The sequence below is a fragment of the Lutjanus erythropterus genome, chromosome 15 (genome assembly GCF_056507025.1).
Source record: "Lutjanus erythropterus isolate fLutEry1 chromosome 15, fLutEry1.hap2, whole genome shotgun sequence".
Lineage (NCBI taxonomy): Eukaryota > Metazoa > Chordata > Actinopteri > Lutjaniformes > Lutjanidae > Lutjanus > Lutjanus erythropterus.
In genome coordinates this window covers 20,563,270-20,579,639 of record NC_139331.1, presented here as the reverse complement: position 1 = coordinate 20,579,639, position 16,370 = coordinate 20,563,270, and the positions used below count along the sequence as shown (strand labels likewise).

Below are 16,370 nucleotides of genomic sequence, written 5' to 3'. Positions count from 1 at the left end.
TTCCTGCCATGCATCCGCATTGGGAAATGATGGGGCATGCAGCCTCGGCTGGTCATTGATGTATGATTATTACACCATGTTTTTTCCTAATTCAACAGACATTATCACTGACAAAACATCAGCTCACCGCAAGCAGCTGCGCGCACTGCCTACCTGTACCCGTCTTACATCTTCATTCACATCTCCGCACACGATTCAGTAGATTTTTTTTTTTTTTTCTTTTTTGCATCACCATCATCCCCTCAAGTCGCCCAGCAGTGATCAGGGATGCCTCTTCAATGCTGGCTGCTGCTGCTGCTCACATCCCGCCAGCCTTCTTAAATCACCGCCGGGATCGCGGGGCTGAGCCGACATGGATAGTGGCAGCCGGGTTGCGACGGTCGGGGACGGCGCGGCCAATTTCACAGCAGCCCACCTCAGGCTGGAGCTCCTGAACGCGTCGAGCCCGCCGACCCGGTGGGACAGCAGCCCACCCGCCGAGGGCACCGGGCTGGACGAGCAGCAGCGCCTCATCCGAGAGCAAGCCTACCGGGACTTCACCACCACCATCCAGGTCCTCATCCTCTTAAGTTCACTCCTCGGTAAGTCGATTCACACACATAAATATATAGTGCATACTTGACAGAAAGCACCTCTCCCCAAATAATCCTGCACAAAACATGAAAACACTGCATTTTTAAATGGTTTTTTTTGTGATTAAAACTAGCTTCATGTTTTCCATCAGCCTCAACTGTTTTGATTCCTGAAACTAGGTCAGGGGAAGCTTCTTATGGGGACTCACTTTGCGCCAGAATAATTAAAATATTAGAGGAAATTTGCAACAACAAACAAGTCTTCTCAAAGTATCATAATTATCAACCACCTTTAAGGATTTTGGGTGTCTGGTGTACCTAAAAATATAGTCATAACTCATAACAGACCTAGAATGGGATAAAATTAAATGAATCCCTCAACCTAATAGATCAATGACTGTAGGTTTTACATCTAAAACACATGCACACATAAAATGGCTATTTAATAAAAAGCATGACAAAAGCAATTAACTTTAAAGAATAAATGATGTGAAAATAAATTTAAAAATGTACTTAATATTTTGACAATATTCTAAATATAGAGTACACTTAAACTGATATTGATTGTTTTAGGTGGACCTTTTATAAGTGACTAAAATAGCTTTTGTTGTTGACCCTGTCCACAGCAGTACATTGCTTAGCTTCCTTGTTGGTACTCCCCTCTGCTTCTCCAAACTGGGGGCATGCTGACTACCATCCACTGTCGGTGTTGCACTACCTATCAATAAGTACCCCATACAACCCCACTCTGGCTTTCCAAAAGAACATTTGCACGGCCATACAGGCTGTGGGGGCAAACTTGACAGGTGTCAGCTACATATTTCACCGTGAAACTGGCAAATATTAGTAGCAGTAATTTACCGTGAGCTCCTCTCAAGCTGAATCTGTACTGGCTCTGAGACAAGTATTCCTGCTTGTGCCAGCTGAAGCACAGATTCCTGCTGATGGTGATGGAAGTGAGGAAGGAGCCATGTGAATTGATGGGCCGCAGCCACACATCAGTCCCACAAAGTCCCTGCTTTGACATCCCCTCCATCTTATTGGCAGCCAGAGACACAATCCTCCTGCCTAATGTGAATGTGTTATTTATCACAAATGTGGCTTTAACATCTGACATTCATCTCCTCGCTGCGTGAAGCACATTCAGCTGTGATTGTTAGTGCTGTTCGGAAAACGTTCAGACTCAATCAGAGGTTGGAGTTTGTGCAGCTTGTACAAATAGGTCAACGTGATGAAATATGGTGAAACTGACAACAAAACAGGCAAAAAATGACTCAGTACCACCTCCTGCTGTGCAGTGCAATGTGGCAGGGTCAGCCATGACACGAAAAAACTGCCCTTTGGCAGCATGACTCCAAATGTCAGCACATTACTCTTTAAAAAGGCTGATCTTAAAGGCAGATGTTCCTGCATTACATGAATGCAGTGGGTTCAAAATAAATGTAATACAGAGGAAAGAATGGGTTAAACACAGGATTTGCATCCAGACAACTGAGGTGTCCCCTGCAAGACATCTTTGTCTGACTTTCAAAGCTAGCTGGCTAACATTGTTAACAATGCCGATAGGAAGTACAGCATGTAAAACAGATATACACACTTTATTGTGCAAGAAGAGAATTAGACGCACCAGGAGGAGCCAGAGGAATCTGAGTCTTTCATTCAAAACTAATACAATCAAAGCCTCTGAGTGGTGCAGATGGAGAACTTGTTCAGACGCGTGTTCTGGGCAAAAATAAACCAGTGTCCAATACGGTGTATATCTTTGAGTGCTGTGACCCATTTATTCACAATCGGTGCTCAGAAAGCTGTTTGTTTCCCCTTCACGCACCTGCTGCTCATCACTTGGAGCTCACCTTTATCACCTGCGTTTCCTGTGCTAATGCTCCACCTAGTGTTCAAACACAGCAACTGCAAGTGTATACACACGCTCACCTGTGTGTTATATAAACATGAAACGAAACCAACAAAAACTACATTATGACTCAAACATATATACTGCTGTCAGGATACAGGGACGGTTTAAGCAAATATGATATGAGTGAATTCAGTATTGAGAGACTGAGACAAAAGACTTTAAAAGACACTGTAGGGGGCAACAATACAGACTGGATCTACGACTGTGTGTAAAATATAAACAGAAATAATGAAAATAATACATGTTACCCTTTGCTGATGAAATATTTGTATCAGCAGAGTAGTTTATAACAACACAGAGTGTGTGACCACTGAGCAGAGAAACCGAGAGTATTCTCAGTTAATACCCTGAAGGTGAAATTAATCAAATATCTGAAATAATTTTAGGAACAGTCACCGTTCAACCGCTCATTCAAGACTGATCGGAGACTGCAGTCGTTTTATTCCACCTATACAGCAAAATAAAATGAAAAAAAAAAACAAGCGATCTCATCAGCTGGCGACGCTCAACCTGACTATGAATACATAAACAACCCAGAGAATAAAACAATGAATAATGACAGCGGTGATGATCCAGAGGGCTGGTTTTGAGGTCTTGATGACCAGAAATGTGTCTTCTCTATTGTCAAGCCTCTTTTACTAACATCAGAAAGGGTTTTTTGTACAATGATAAAAGCCAGGATACATCTTTTTTTTGATATTCAAACAGCACTTACTATCAGGGATGCACGAGGTACATTCTATCATGTAGGTACTTTTGTTGTCCTGATGGGGGTGTGATTTAATTTCTTTCCATTTCCAAAAGGAAATCTGTATGAGTGACTGAAAAATGCCAGCCAAATCCAAAGTATCTGAGCTGTCTACATCTCTAATAGAGCTTGGATAGATGCAGTCAGGATTCACATACATTAATATCTCTAAAGACCAAGAAATGTATGATACATGAACACAAATCAGATAAATGATGCATGGTCACAAAAATAAGGTTGTGAGTAAATGCTTCATGTATGTTTTTATGGCTTCCTCTCTCTGTCCATGATACACAGAGATGTGTAGAGGTTAAAAAGAAAATGTGGCCTCATTTTATTTAAACTGGGTCTCACACTGGCAACAGCTTTTCAATTCAAATCTTGTAAGTATGTGTGTTTTGAATAGGTGTTAACCTCATATTCTGAGGTTTTATAATCTCTTACCCAGCATGTAGCTTAAAAGGGACAGTTTGGGTTTTTTGAATAGTACTGATCTATTGTCAGCGTATTACGTACAGTAGATGGTGGTCAGCACGTCCCCATTTTTAGGAGGTAGCAGGAGCACCAGTGTAGGAAGCTAAGCAATGTACTGTTGTGGACAGGGTCAGCAGCACTTAAGCCTGTTAAAAGAAATCCATATCAGATTTAGTGTATGCTATATTTAGGATATTTTTGAAGTCTTACCTTGCCATCAGACAGCCTTTACTGACGGAAAACAGACATTATACTGTACAAGCCAAATATCCCTCCCTCCAAAGCAACCAGACTCCTCTGACAAAAACAGTAATCTTACCTTATGGGATAGACATGAGGTCACAGTGACCTTGACCTTTGACCTTTAACCACCAAAGTCCAACTGGTCGTTTGAACAAAGTCTGAAGAAACTTGAGATATCACATTCACAAGAATGAGATGACCTGAAAACATAACGCCTCTGGCCACAGCTGAAGCCATAAAAAGGATCTTTAGGAACATTAATTTCAACAATTGTGAATCACAGAGAGCCTTCAGCACAGAGGCATGAATGTGGACAAAAAAACAGTTCGGTAATTAGGTCTGTTGATCACACGCAGAGGCACGCACTCACACACCCAGACGCATGCACATAATTATCAATTTTTCCTGATTACACACAGACTTTGAAAAATAAATCTGTATATCTGATGAATAAAATCTGATTAATGTGCCGCAGTATGCATGGCACCAGCTAATATTACTGATTGTAATCACGTCTGTCAGTAATCACAGTATGTGGACGATATGGATGTCAACCTCTACTCCTCTGCTGGTTTCCATTCATAAATAAAGCCTTTCATTGAACCTGAAGTAATTATAACACCACAGGGATGCAAGTAAGAAGGTGTTAAGTGTGCTAATGATGTTTCACACTTTGAATTTCAACAGCACATGCTACTATGTTTAGACTCCTGGATGATTCTTGCTGCTGAAATCCCTCACTGATAAGAGCAGCTTATTAACACCAGTCAGGGATGACACAACTCACCCTCATGTGCGAAGCGTTTTTGATGTTTTTCATGTTGCTACCTGAGTGTAGTCGGACCGCCATTTGTTGAGTGGAAAAAGCAATCATGTTTAGTGTTTGCTCTTCCTCCCCATTGGCTGCTGTGAGTATGGTTGCCAAGGTGTTCCTGAAGTGCCAGGTGAGTATTTCAGGCACAAAAGGACAAAGTGATTTTACAGACAATACGAGCTCTGACTAAAAGAGTCCAGACGTTATCTGCATGAATACACTCACAAGGACATATTTTGTTAGTTAGTTAGACTTATATAAAGCCCTCTGAAACACTGGTCTTAAAAACTTATCTTTAACCCACTTCCACTCTTACTTATGTAATGTTTGTCTTGACTCGCATGGAGTATTATCAAACACAAAAAATGTCATAATATATACCATAATGCTTAAGAGAATATAATTAAACATCTCATACAAAAAAGTTACTTGTTAATTAGTCTGACAGAAATTCACACACTGCCTCTTTAGTCTTGTCTGTTTGTTTATGTGGGTAACACACTGCGTTTTTTTTCTTAATATGAAACACTGTGTTGAAACTGTGATCCCACATACATCACTTGTATTGCAACCACAGGGAGGGTGTGACATCACACCAATGCAGCTGTACTGAAGTGAGACACACACAGCTCCTCAGCAGTCCTCCCTGTACTAATATTACCTCCAAACACTGACATGATCAGGATCCAGTATAAATTGTACTTTAGGACAAATATTTCCTAATAATACAATATAATAAAACATGGTTGTGCAATTTCACCTCTTACTTGCTTATCATCTCTTTCATCTATTAATTTTATTTTTCTTATTTTCATTTCATGACACATCTTTTTCTTCTCCTCCTACCTGCTCCTTTGCCTTCAAGACTGTCGTCGGAGGAGTGACATCAGAAGTGGTTGTTTGTTCAGATGCATAAAACAAGTTGTGATGTTGGTCTGTCCACTACTTTGGTCCAGACTGAAATATCTCAACAACTATTGTTTGGATCGTACTAATACTTCAGGTACCAAGGTGATGAATCACAATGATTTTTGGTGATCCCTTACTTTCCATCTAGTGCCATTGCCAGGTCAAATTTTTCACTTATCTGTTGAAATATCTCGACAGCTATTTGATGGATTGACATGAAATTTATTCCACATATTCATGTGCCCTGTAGGATGAATTGTAATCACTTTGGTGATCCCTTGACATTCACTGTAGCACCATCTTCAGGTCAAAAGTTGTCCAATAGTTTGGTTTATGATCAGGGTTGGGCCATCCATCTTGATGGCTGACAGTTACTGACCACTGAATCCTCTACCATTGTTAAAAGCCTTTTCTATTTGAGCTTGTGTTTCCCCTGATCTGTTGATTATTTTCTTGATTAATCAATTAAAAGTTGTTTGTTTTACAATGTTGTAAAATTGTCAGCTCGTCATCAAGCCTCTGCAGACGCCTGACAACAACCTGATCATTTGAATCAGGTGTGTTGGAGCAGGGAAACATATAAAACATGCAGGGCAGTGGTCCTTGAGGACCACGGTTGGGTAACACTGTTTTAATTGACAAATCTTCCTTTATGGATCTCTGAAAGCAGAATGTCAAACTCCAAACTCGTAAAGTTCTTCTTTTCTCTATTTGATGCCATTTTCATGAATGAAGCCTTCCTGACATATAAGGCAGGAAGCGCAGCCATATAGGGTATTATTGTGGTGCTAATTATGCTAATTTACAAGTCTTCCGCACGTGCACTCACATACGCACAGGTGGATAATTTACAGTGAAGTTGTGAGCGTTTGCTGAATCTGACATGGCGTGTTCGTATGAGCCCCTCATATGCAAACAAAATAAGAGAAATTTAAGATAAGAATATGAAAATGTTATTGCATGAGATCCACTGCTCCTATTCTCCTCCTTCTGAAAAGGTGTTGGCTGAGATTTCATCATATCATTGCTTTAATCATTACCTGCATCAGAAATTACAATATCAGTATAGTAGAATCTGCACATGTAGGAATCTGAATGTCTATTTGCTGTGCTTTATGTAATGCTGCATTCTAAACAATGAGTATTTGTGCTACTTTCATCATCCCATGTGAGTCAGCTTCACAGAATGCAGAGGCTGATCATTGATTACCGCTAAATTAGGGTTTCCCTGAAGTACAACTCCTGTGCGCGGCTCTGTAACACAACATTTCACTGAAATCCTGCACAGTTAGAGAGTCACAGTAAAGCACACCGTGTTCCCCTAAAAACAGCTTCTTCCAGCACCATCTAAAACCTTGCAGGGCAAATCTCAACAACCTAATCCACGATAAATGATTTTTATCTAATCTGACTTTTATAGCACAGTGCGTTTATGACGAGTGTTTGTTTTTCTCAGAACAGATGTGGTCCATTTTTGAACATTTACAGACATCAGGCCCAAATTACATTAGAAAAAAATAAAACTGTTTTCTTCACCAGAGAACATCTTGCTCCGTTTCTGACAATGAGAGTACGGCGGTAACACTCTGTAGGTAATTACATTTGAAGAGCCTGCTGCTATCACACGTGTCCCTGTACGACCTGACATCAGTCAGCGCACCACAGTTCACCTTTTTAAACCCAATTAACAATCATTACTGTCTCATCGCTCCAAAGGATCTTGGCATGAAAATGCCACTTGCACCTGATTGTGTGCTGCCTCACTCAGTTAAAGTTTAATTGATTTATTCACCCCGTAAAGACCTTTTTAAAATTTCTACCTGCATGCATTAATAAAATTTATATAAAAACTTCTTCGTCTTCAAAAAACACTATCTGAGGCAGAATAATAATTTCTGTCTTTCCAAAACAAATTGAGATGGGATTTGGTGAAGCAGAGATCTGTGTCTTTTCAATCTGCTTACAAATAACGCAATTTTATATTTTTGAATTGAGTGTGGTGCTTATGCCAAGGTCGCCTGCAGGTGAAAGACCAATTCTTCACATCAATATATTAAACATCACATCTGTGATGAGCAGATCTATAGTCTGGTGACCATTTACGTCAAGTAAGTAAACACGTAGTTAATATTCTGAAATAGTTGTAGTTTGGTTAGCTTCAGGCAATAAAAAACCCTTAACTAAAGAACCATAAAAACCTGTTTAGGTTAAAGAGAAGATTGGGATAAGTTTGGGATAAATTAAGTGTGTTAGATAAGCCATGTCATGTACGTAATGTTGTGTTATCTAAAACTTTAAATAACTTTTGTTTCTCAGCCTCCTGGATGAAATCCAGTGTTTGTTGGCCCCATCCAACCACCACCTCACCGACTTTCTGCTCTTATACTAGTACATGGATTCATCGATCTGAAGGGTCTCTTATAGATATAAAAAGATTCATGATGTTTATTGTAACACCGGTTAAGCAAATACAACTGGATGAAAAACTTTTACCGAGAAGCTTCATTAAAAAAAAAGTTGAGTAGCAAAAATATAGTAAGTTAAGTAATAAACAAAATAACAGTAACAATAAGATAAAATATACAGTAATAGAATAGAATCTACATTTATAAAATGAAATATGCAATAATAATATAAAATATGATGCGGAGGTGTAATAACGAACAAAAAAATACAGAAAGCAGTGAAATGTTGCAAATTTGTAAAACACTCAGGTCCTCAACATTGTGCCATCACTTTTTTTCTGAAATTGTTTTCAAGTAAATGCCAAACTCTAAAATACCATTAAGAGTACCTACAAAACCAGTTTTGGTCAGGTGACATTTAGCCTGGTGCAAGACATATCATATGAAAACACTTAAACACTGATGTTGATTTCATGGGGACTTTAATCATGTAATTGCTAATGGCAGTAAAATGAGGAGCATTGAACCCTTGTTAAGTATAAGAATGTATGGTTGAAGCTTTAGTTCTTATTCCTTGCTCCATGCCAACCTTTCATTCCTTAATTTATTCAGTCACAGTCTTTGTGTTTCATGGAAGTGAGGAGGACATGATGGATAAATCATCCATCCATCTGCGCTAACTCACATAGATTAGACACACCATCACCCTTCTTTCATACCAATGTGCAATTTAGAGTCTCCAGGCGACCCGACTATTTCTTTCTGGACTCGGGGATGAAAATGGAGTGCTTGGAAAAAAAACCTAAACAAGCATGAGAGGAGAATACAGAAAAGGGGGCTTTTAAAATATTTTAGTTGTTAAAGGATGCATTCACACCAATATGTGGAGTGGTTTTGTCCAACACTGAAGGGTTTTTTTTAGGTTTAGTTACATTCAGACCTGATGGCATTCAGGTTACAAAAATAACGGCATCAGTATTTCTGAAAGTATAGTTTTTGGTCCTTGTACACAGTCGATTCCCTGTGAAAAATGAAGTAAAACTAAAGAATCACTCCCAAATGCTTAATATTTAAGCAACATTATTCAAGAATTGATATTTTGGGGGTTTCTGCTCCTTTATCATTTCAGAATCCATTTCACATGTATATATGCATTTGTTGTGATTACATTACTTACAATCAAAGCCTAGTGTGTCAGCAGCTTTGCTAACACAGTCAAACATCAAACAAGTGAATCGGAACAAGGCATAAAGAGCCACCTTAGCCCAGCTAAGCTCTCACCAGTGACTAAAAGTCTGACATTGACTTGTCCAGCGGCACTGTCTTCGGTATCTATGCCTCTGGAGAGGCTGCTGAGCCTGGTTCCATTGCCCGCTCACCTGGCTCTGGTTCTGGTTCTGGTTCCCATTCAGCTCCCTGCCAGCATTCCCCGCTAGCTCCCACTTCCCCAGGCCTGAAAACCTCCTGGCGGTCCACAGCTCCCGTGCTAGCAGTGTCAAAACCAACACTGTTCTGGTGCTCTGAGTGCCCAGTCTAAACAGAACCACTAGCTACACAGCTAACTAATCTAGCTAATGGCAGCCACAGTTATCAGCAGTTGATGGTTGATTTAACAGTTATTTTCCTGTCCATCTGTCAGTTGCTGAGAACTGAGGCAGAGCAGCTGGAGAACATCGAAACATTTTCTCCATAAAATATGATATAATTTCACCAACATTAGGTTACATGGTGCGAGAACAGCTGTTTTCAAGACACAGAGTGGGAATAAAAGAAGCTGTTATTTTAAGGTGAAGTAGTTCCGTAATGTTGCCTTAATGACATGTATTAAGGTCTAAGCCAGCATTACCTTACCCTTGGAAAGCTTCAATATAAATAAAGGGTAAACAGCAGGGTGAACTGCGCTGCCAAGAAAATCTCTTTTGGTTACGTGAAATCCTACCAGGTTATTCTGTCCAGGAAATAGGCCACGTTTATGTTGCATGTTATATGTCTATAAGTAGGTTAAAAAAAAAAAAAAACTAGACAAACAAGATGCAACAAACTAATTTTTTTCTCACTGAGGTTTGGAAATCAATACACAAACTGTATTATGCTAAAGCTCTGCTCCTCTCTCCTCCCTCCCACAGGAAATGCCACAGTGTTGTGGTGCACCTGCTGCACAAATGTCTTTAAATCTGTGACGAACCGATTCATCAAGAACCTGGCGTGCTCAGGTATCTGCGCCAGCCTGGTCTGTGTTCCCTTCGACGTCGCACTGGGAGCAAGCCCTCGCTGCTGCTGGTGGCTTCACGCTCTGCTGCTCTGCAAGGCCATCAAGTTCCTCCATAAACTCTTCTGCTCGGTCACTGTGCTCAGTTTCAGCGCCATCGCACTCGACAGGTCAGTGTGGAAAACATGTTTGCCATGATATACTCAATAATTTCTACACAAGTAGAAAAAGATAATGCCTTTTTAGCCATAGGTAACTGAGCCTTGCTATTGAAATTAAAATCCACCTCTTGCAAAACAGGTAAAAACCAAAAGAGCCCTCTGTCCCTGAGTAGGAAGAGTGATGTTTTGTGTTTTGCTCATCTCAGCTCTGCAGTAAGAACCACTGACTTTAATGATGATGATGATGAAATATGTTTGAAAAAGGGTAGTAGGTGCTGCCCACTCACTTCACAGAATTTCAGCTACCACTTCAGAGAGGTGGATGGTATAAATCGATTCTCTGATCAGTTCATCAATACGCTGCTTGGCCGAGTCTGCTGGAGTAATGCTTCGCCTGAAAATGGAGACTTGAAGGCACAAACGCCTGTGCTGCACAAGTGGAGCAACAACTGTGGCTAAACTCTTAAGATGGGGAGACAGTCTTTTTCAATTTTCATCTGCATCCTGTGGCGTGGATGAGAGGGGTTGGGGAGCCACGATCGATAGAGCATGTGTATGCCATGCTGAGCAGGCTCCCCGCAGCTCCAGAAGCTGCAGCTAAAAGCAGCTTGACATGGCTGCTGCTGCCCACATGTATGATCTCACACAGACACACCTTTTTTCTTTAAAAAAAAAAAAAGAAGAAGTAATGCTGATCATGTCCTTACTGATCTGGAAGACTTAACCCAAATAAACCACCTTTCATTTTATTTGTAGCTTTCTCAGTCAATTTAAAGCTTTTATAAACAGTGTTTTTGTTTGACCACTAATAATTAAATAAGTAATTCTACCACTATGCTACTTTCATCGTCTACACTACCAGAGATGTAACCAGGCGTTTAGAAACACAGTGATAAAACGACATTTTTAGTCACTGACTGCACTCTATAATTACATTTTCTGTAAAATGTATCTCCCAAGGATATCATTTGGGAATATTAAACCCTAGTTCAATTTAATTTAATATACTTAATTTGTTTCTTGTCTAAAAATGCACAGAAATATAAAACCATGATCATGATGTTCGTAATTGTTTCTATGGTCCTGTCAGCCACAATTTGCTGCCATGTCTATTAATGTTCTTCTTGTCTATAAAATACAAATTTATCAGCAAGATTTTAAAAAAATAACCCCCATTAAAGCAAACACTCTAACAATAAGTTTGAATAAACAAAACAGAATCACTTTTCACTTATTCTCTGGTCTTCTCTCTGTTGTCCCCCTGTTGCTCTGTCTCAATCTCTGTAAATTTAGAGTTTCCTGAAAGATAGATAGCTTAATGTGTTGGTAAAGTAGCTAACCGCCAGCTGTGCGGCTTATGTAAACTGACTGTAACTGACCTACATTTAAAACATCTACATAAATTTAGAAAATTATGTTTTTGCACAGTAATCAATAAGGCTCAGCCTGCAGCAACACTGCGCTCTGGAGGTGCCATTTTCACCACCATTATGTCTGCAGCTGGGTATTCTTGCATCATTCTGGATATTTAATTCACACACACATATGTGTATATATATATATATATATATATATATACATATATATATGTATGTACACATAGAGTTAACTGACATTGCTACACTATTAAGCCCCATTCTCATGTTTATGCTGATTGCAGTCACATCCTGTATTTTTGCAGCCTCATCTCAGCCTTGGTTTCACTGCTACAAAAATTATATTGCCTCCATAGCAACTAATACAGTCAGAACGCTATCAAAGCAATGAATTATTTATTCTCAAGGAGGGCAATCGAAGCTGTGGATATACAGGCAGGCTGAGACTGCAGCAGTTATGGACTCATGCACGTACACACACTCATAACACACTTGCAAGTGGTGATGAAAAGACAATCCGGGGAAATAAGCTAGTCCTTTCTGCAATTTGTTTTGCTTGTTATTAAGGTACAACAATAGGATGAGAGACAATCTACATTCTATTATCTGTGATACAGATGTGAAGAGATCTGGTTATGTGTTTGTGGGTGTGAAATAAAAAAAAAACACCCATGCAATTTCAACTTCTGCATAAGCCAGAACACCACAGATAAATGGAGAGAAAATCCTTTCATCTAATTCCAATAAAATTATGAATGTTAAATATGCACACTTTTCCCTTTCCTTCTATTTTAAACCAGACTACAAGATTTTTATGTTGCAGTAATTTTTTGGGTTATGGCATTATTTTAGACACTCAATTCAGTCATCAAATCAATAAAGATAGCTTTGTTACTGATTTTTTTATTTGATTGATTATTAGTTGGGTTGTTGTTAGCACATTCAAATGAGATACTATTTCCTAAAAATGTGTTTTCTCAACTCATATTTGTCCATTTGTTTTCCCCAGAGTAAGTATTTTACACTAGTATTTATTAAATTGTATTATTTTTTATTGAAAAACACCTCACAAACTAGGCCCGAAATAAGCCCCTGTAATGCAATAACACCATAAATTTGACTGTGACTGCAGGATAAATTTGGTATTTACAAATTATACTAACAAACAGCTGCACCTCTTTCCATCTTGTCAGTATTTCATGTTATATAATGGGTGCATGAATGGGTTGGTTTCTACTGGCTTACCAGCAAAACCACTTATAGCTTAAAGCTCAGTGAGAGTTTTTCAGTTTTACTTAGCTCTCTTGATTAAATAAACACCCACTAAAAATAGTGGACATTTATTTTCAAAGCAGGGCACTGAAGCTTCTGTTACTGATGTATGTGTTTTAGGTGCATTATTTTTTAATATCTTAACATAATATAATATAAATTTCTTCTGTGACAAAAGGCCTAAATGTTATGCAGCATATTGCTGCCACACCAGCACAAGAAAAACAATCTATATCATATATTATATAATATCATTACAACATTTTAATACGTTTATTGTTATAACAAGATGTTTTTCACATTTTAACAAGATATTTTCATGTTATTATGACACACAAACTTATCACATTATAACAAAAAACTTTTCTTGTTCTAACAGTATACAAAGCCAATTCCAAAAAAGTTGGGATTTTGCGTAAAACATAAATAAAAGCATAATGCAATGATTTGTGAAAACTTTTTGACCTATATTCAACTGAATACAGTGCAAAGACATGTCATTTAATGTTCAAACTTATTATTTTGGTAAATATACATTCATTCTGATTTTGATGCCTGCAACATACAGTTCCTCAGGTTATAACAAGATAAACAGTATAATAGTGAGTTAAGAGTTACTTATCATAACTAGACAAGTTTGTATATCATAATAGCATGAAAATGACTTGCTATAATGTGAAAAACACCTTGTTATAACAAAAGTTTCATGTTATATTGTGATACTAATTGTTTTTTCTTTCTGATTTTGCAGCAACATGCTGCCATAAACTGTGAGCCTTTATGCTGAAATGATTTATGTTTTTGTGTCTAGATACTACTCTGTGCTGTACCCATTGGAGAGGAAGATCTCAGATGCAAGATCCCGAGATCTGGTCATATACATCTGGGTACACGCGGCGGTGGCGAGCCTCCCTGTGTTCGCTGTGACCAATGTGACAGATGTGTATGTCACCTCGTCCTGCTCAGATGACCATGCTCGCTCCCTGGGCCACATGGTGTACGTGTTGATCTACAACGTCACCACGCTGATCCTCCCTCTTGCTCTGGTCTTCCTCTTCATGCTGCTGATCCGCAGAGCGCTCAGTGCCAGCCAGAAGAAGAAGGTCATAATTGCGGCGCTGCGGACTCCCCAGAACAGCATTTCCATCCCGTACGTGTCCCAGAGAGAGGCTGAGCTGCACGCCACTCTGCTGGCGGTGGTGCTGGCATTTTCAGCCTGCAGTGCTCCCTACGGGGCCTTGGTGGTCTATCGCACCATTTTGGCAGACACTAAAGAGCTCCCTATCTCGCTGTATCTGACAGCCCTCTGGCTACCCAAAGTGTCCCTGCTCACCAATCCGCTTTTGTTTCTGACTGTTAACCGCTCAGTGCGTCACAGCTGGCTGGACCTGCTGGCCAGGATTCACAGACGTTACAGCCGCCGTAACGTGGTCAGCACTGGTGGTCTGGCCTCTTTAGGAGCAGAGGGTGTGATCGGGGAGCCGGTGGGATTGGAGACGGCAGGCCGCTCTGGGAGCCAGCTCCTGGAGATGTTTAACATCGGCCAGCAGCAGATCTTCAGGCCCTCGGAGGAAGAAGAGGAAGAGGAGGATGTAGAGAATGAGATCCCTTCTCAAGGATCAGCAGGTTGCTCTGGACCTAAAGAGGACCACAAGGGTCGGTCGCGACTGGGGAGTCTCAGAGGGGAGGTGATCACCAAAAACGAGCCTCTGCAGGGAACAGGGGGAGGGCTGGTCATCACCAAGGATGGTCCTCCTTCTATCATTGCACCCCGGGCCTCTCCAGTCCACTCATGTGCTTATGCTTCCTCATCTCAGGTGGCACCAGCTACACCTACAGAAGCAGAGGACTCCACGCAGTTTGGTTTTGGACCCTTCGAACTGCCACCTCAGTGGTTACCAGAGACCAGGAACAGCAAGAAGAGGCTGCTGCCTCCGCTGGGTAACACACCGGAGGAGCTGATCCAGACCAAACTGCCCCGGCCGCGCCCTGAACGGAGGATCAGCAGGAACAACAAGGTCAGCACCATCCCCACTGTGGACCCATGAACCTTTCCTGCCGGCCACTAATCTGCAACACTGGACACAGCTCATTTACAGGGTGGGACTCTTGTATTGACCAGGCCTGGGCAGGATATTGATGTGTCAAGCTGCTCGGCGAGATGGTTTTTGGTTAATTTAAACCGTTTTTTTTTTTCAAATGTTCTCAGATGCAGTAGTATCTCCAGTATCCAGGTTTTCCACTTTGCTGCACAAAAGCGAGACGCCTGAGGTACTGCAGCTTGCTTACTGGACAAAAATCAATTTGATATGAAATATTTACAATGCTGTGAGAAATATGTCTGCTCGGTCCAACTGCACTACGACTTGGATGGATCCATCTCCATAATTGAGGACTCCTACATGATTGAGAAAGCAGATACCTTTCTGAATCCTTCTTTTCTAATTAGAGTTGGCATCAGTAGTTAAATGAACACATTGTACAAATCCAATTATCCTGAGAGATGCACTGATACGGAATAATATATTTCCATAGCAAATAATCAAGTGAGGATATTGAACCTCCTAACGAAACATTTTGTAAAATGGTTATGCTGTGATTGCACTCTGTAAATGAACACATCTCAGTGTCTGTCCTTTCACTTAAAGGGATAGCCTGGATTATTTGAGACAGGGTTGTCTGAGGTACTTATTGATAGTGAGTGCATTACCTACAGTAGATGGCAGTCAACACGCCATCATTTGTGAGAAGCAGAGAGGAGTAGCAGCATGGAAACCAAGCAATATACTACTGTGAACAGGGTAAACAGTTAAATGTATTTCAGCCACTTATGTCCACTTAAAAGAAAATATCAGTTTAAGTGTCTGCTATATTTAGAAAATTTCCATAGCTGTATTTTGCTGTCAGTCAGCAATGGGGAAAACAGATTCAGATTTTGCTCTCTCCAAAACAACCAAACTCCATAGGCAAAATCAGTAATTTTACCTAGCAGACAGCTGGAGTTGCTGGTCTACTGCTGCCTTGATCTGTTAGTTTGTTTCTGTTATTTAGTTGTGTGTGTTAGTGACTTCGGTGTCTTAAAAGGATACTTTGGATTCACCAAGGTCACACAATAATACAAACAAACTAACTGATCAGAGACAGCAGTAGACCAGCAGTTCCTGTGTTCTGAAGTAAAATGACTGATTTCACCTATGAAGTTTGGTTGGTTTGGAGATAGTGATAACTGTCTTATATAACTTCAGATTCCTGCGGGAAAAAGCAATCCCCAT

At 40.1% G+C, this 16,370-nt stretch overlaps 1 protein-coding gene across 1 annotated transcript; it reads left to right on the top strand.

The window, feature by feature from the left end:
- Nucleotides 1–239: 239 nt before the first annotated feature.
- Nucleotides 240–15,929, top strand: gpr176 (G protein-coupled receptor 176). Its single transcript, XM_084738134.1, has 3 exons — nt 240–581; nt 10,207–10,459; nt 13,910–15,929. Exons 1-3 carry the CDS (start codon nt 353–355, stop codon nt 15,144–15,146), a joined length of 1,719 nt encoding a protein of 572 aa, XP_084594260.1. The 5' UTR covers nt 240–352; the 3' UTR covers nt 15,147–15,929.
- Nucleotides 15,930–16,370: the final 441 nt, after the last annotated feature.

Bases quoted from the DNA above. Each gene is read 5' to 3' on its own strand.
- gpr176 (XM_084738134.1), top strand. From the start codon at position 353: ATGGATAGTGGCAGCCGGGTTGCGACGGTCGGGGACGGCGCGGCCAAT. The intron at 582-10,206 runs GTAAGTCGATTC...TCCCTCCCACAG, and splicing joins CCTCTTAAGTTCACTCCTCG to GAAATGCCACAGTGTTGTGG. The intron at 10,460-13,909 runs GTCAGTGTGGAA...TTTTGTGTCTAG, and splicing joins AGCGCCATCGCACTCGACAG to ATACTACTCTGTGCTGTACC.